General features: G+C 45.1%; 1 protein-coding gene across 1 annotated transcript; it reads right to left on the bottom strand.

Moving 5' to 3' along the window:
* Positions 1 to 417: 417 nt before the first annotated feature.
* LOC18431495 (protein EPIDERMAL PATTERNING FACTOR 1) lies at positions 418 to 1,107 on the bottom strand. The gene has a single exon (XM_006841617.4). It carries the CDS (start codon positions 993 to 995, stop codon positions 633 to 635), a length of 363 nt encoding a protein of 120 aa, XP_006841680.1. The 5' UTR covers positions 996 to 1,107; the 3' UTR covers positions 418 to 632.
* Between the last annotated feature and the right edge of the window lie 982 nt (positions 1,108 to 2,089).

Here is a 2,089-nt window from a genome sequence, read left to right as displayed (position 1 = left end):
AGCTGTTTTTTTTTCTTTTGAAGTTAATTTTCTTTTACCTAGCCCAGTTTGGCATGGTTGGGGCCAAGGCCTTCTTGGCCTGTTCAAGGACGGGTCGGGCCTAAGCGAAAGGGCTAGGGTGGGGGCTGGACCCACCCATTATCATTGCCAACCGTACTTCTAAATTCATGACCGCTCTTCCATGTGTTTTCTCCTATAAATATAGATACAATCGGTAGAGTTTCCACAAAAAGTTGAAATTAATATTTTTTCATGATAAGAGGTTATACAAGTCTAAATCCATCTCAAAAATAGATTTTTAAGAGGGGACACATCCTACATACATGATTCCGAGGGATAATAAAAGGGTGCAGCTTGTATAAGGCTGATTGCCTAGCAATCAACCGCCTTCAAATAGTATTAAAAATCATATCATTGTGATGGCCCAAAAATCTATTTTTCTATTTGATTATAAAACAAGAAAAGTAACCACAAAATTAAATGAAGAAAGCTTCAGTAAAGAAGAATACAAAAAGAACTCTCAAAATCTTCATACACATCCCGACACAAGATAGGCCCGGCGCCTGCTCCTCGACAAACAAGAGCAAAGGGCACAGGAACTGTACAAAAAGAAGGAGAACGCGACTCATTGATTAGGGCACGGGAAACGACTTGCTCTTACACATGCACTTATACGCCATGGGGCAAGTCTCGGCCTCCTCCGCGCACACGAAGCTCACCATGACGCGCCTGCAGGGCGTGCACGACCCGCATGCATGCGAGCAGTCGGGCAACCTCGATCCGGCCACCTCCACCGTGTCCGGCCCCCTAGCCCGCTCCCGCTTATAGTTGTAGGCCTCAGTGTGCACCTCCACGTGCCCGTGGTCAACCCCCCGGCGCGCCCCGCCTGCATGCCGGTCCTTGTGTCGCCTCCCCGATGCTAACGGCAAATCGAGAAGAACGAGAAAAAGGATGGCCAAAACCAGGGCAGAGCGCCAACGTCTTTCTCTCACCATTTCTTGTCCTTGCGGTGGTTTATGATTTAGTTTTTTGGGGTGTTTGGTTAGAGAGAGAGTGCGTGCAAATGGGCTTTTGTGGTGGGTTTGGTTCTGGTGTTTGTTTATTTATAGGGTGGTGAAAGAGAGAGAGAGGGGGAAATTGAAGGGGATCACAGGTGGGGCGATGTGAGAGTGGGAAATCACATGAAGAAAGAGGGGTTCACGAAAGTTTTTGGGACTTTTAATTACTGTAGCTCTGTAAGACAGAGTTATGTGGGTGATGTAATGTGACCGCCATTATTAGGTTTTGTAAGAAGGGTAGTGTCAATAAATCCTGGTTATCGTGAAGTACCCTTCCTTGCTGATGCGTGATGTGCTGATTGTTGGAGCACACAGGGTTATGACTTTAATACATGCGATGCCCGGCATTTCTTAAGTTTCACACATTTATTGTGATGTTTGGACTTTGGAGGGAAACCAAACTTTTGAAGTTCTCTTTGAAAATGGGAAAGCATGCAATGACAATATGAGATTGTTTACCTTTTTGGGCCAGGAGTTACAATCAACCAAAGCTAGGGATGGCCAGGCCTTAAAAAACTAGGGCCTAGCCACAAAATGTGGCTTGAGGGCCGGGCTAGGGTTAAGCAAGCTGGAGGAAGGCTGTCCCCACCCTCTTTTATTTTTTATTTTTTCTTTTCTTTTGGTTTCTTCTGAATTTATTTGGCCCAGCCAGGCCTTTGATAGGGCTGGGGCTCAGGCTCGGGCTTGGGCCAAGGCCTTTTTGGCCCTGCCAGGGCCGGGCCTACACCTCGAATTGGAGTTTAACAACTTGGATCGGCCACAGTTGGAGTGTTTTGAACACAGAATAAAATGCCTCTAATGATACAAAAAATAAGTGTTTTAAAACCTAGATAGTCTGGATGAACTTGTCGCCCTGGAAACCGGCATGGATAAGCAAATCACTGATTTGGATCACTTATTCAACCAATTCTTCAATGTGAGAATTAATCCATAAAGGTTTAAAAAAATAAGAAAAGAGAAAAGTAATAAAAAGTATAATATCGGAACTGGGCGATCTAGATCTGACCGATGCAGATTGCCTAATTCCCTAA

Source organism: Amborella trichopoda, chromosome 2 (genome assembly GCF_054954075.1).
Source record: "Amborella trichopoda isolate Santa Cruz 75 chromosome 2, AtrichopodaSantaCruz75HAP2 v2.0, whole genome shotgun sequence".
Taxonomy (NCBI): domain Eukaryota; kingdom Viridiplantae; phylum Streptophyta; class Magnoliopsida; order Amborellales; family Amborellaceae; genus Amborella; species Amborella trichopoda.
The sequence above is the reverse complement of the archived record's forward strand: the minus strand, read 5'-3'. Positions and strand labels throughout refer to the sequence as shown.

Bases quoted from the DNA above. Each gene is read 5' to 3' on its own strand.
- LOC18431495 (XM_006841617.4), bottom strand. From the start codon at position 995: ATGGTGAGAGAAAGACGTTGGCGCTCTGCCCTGGTTTTGGCCATCCTT.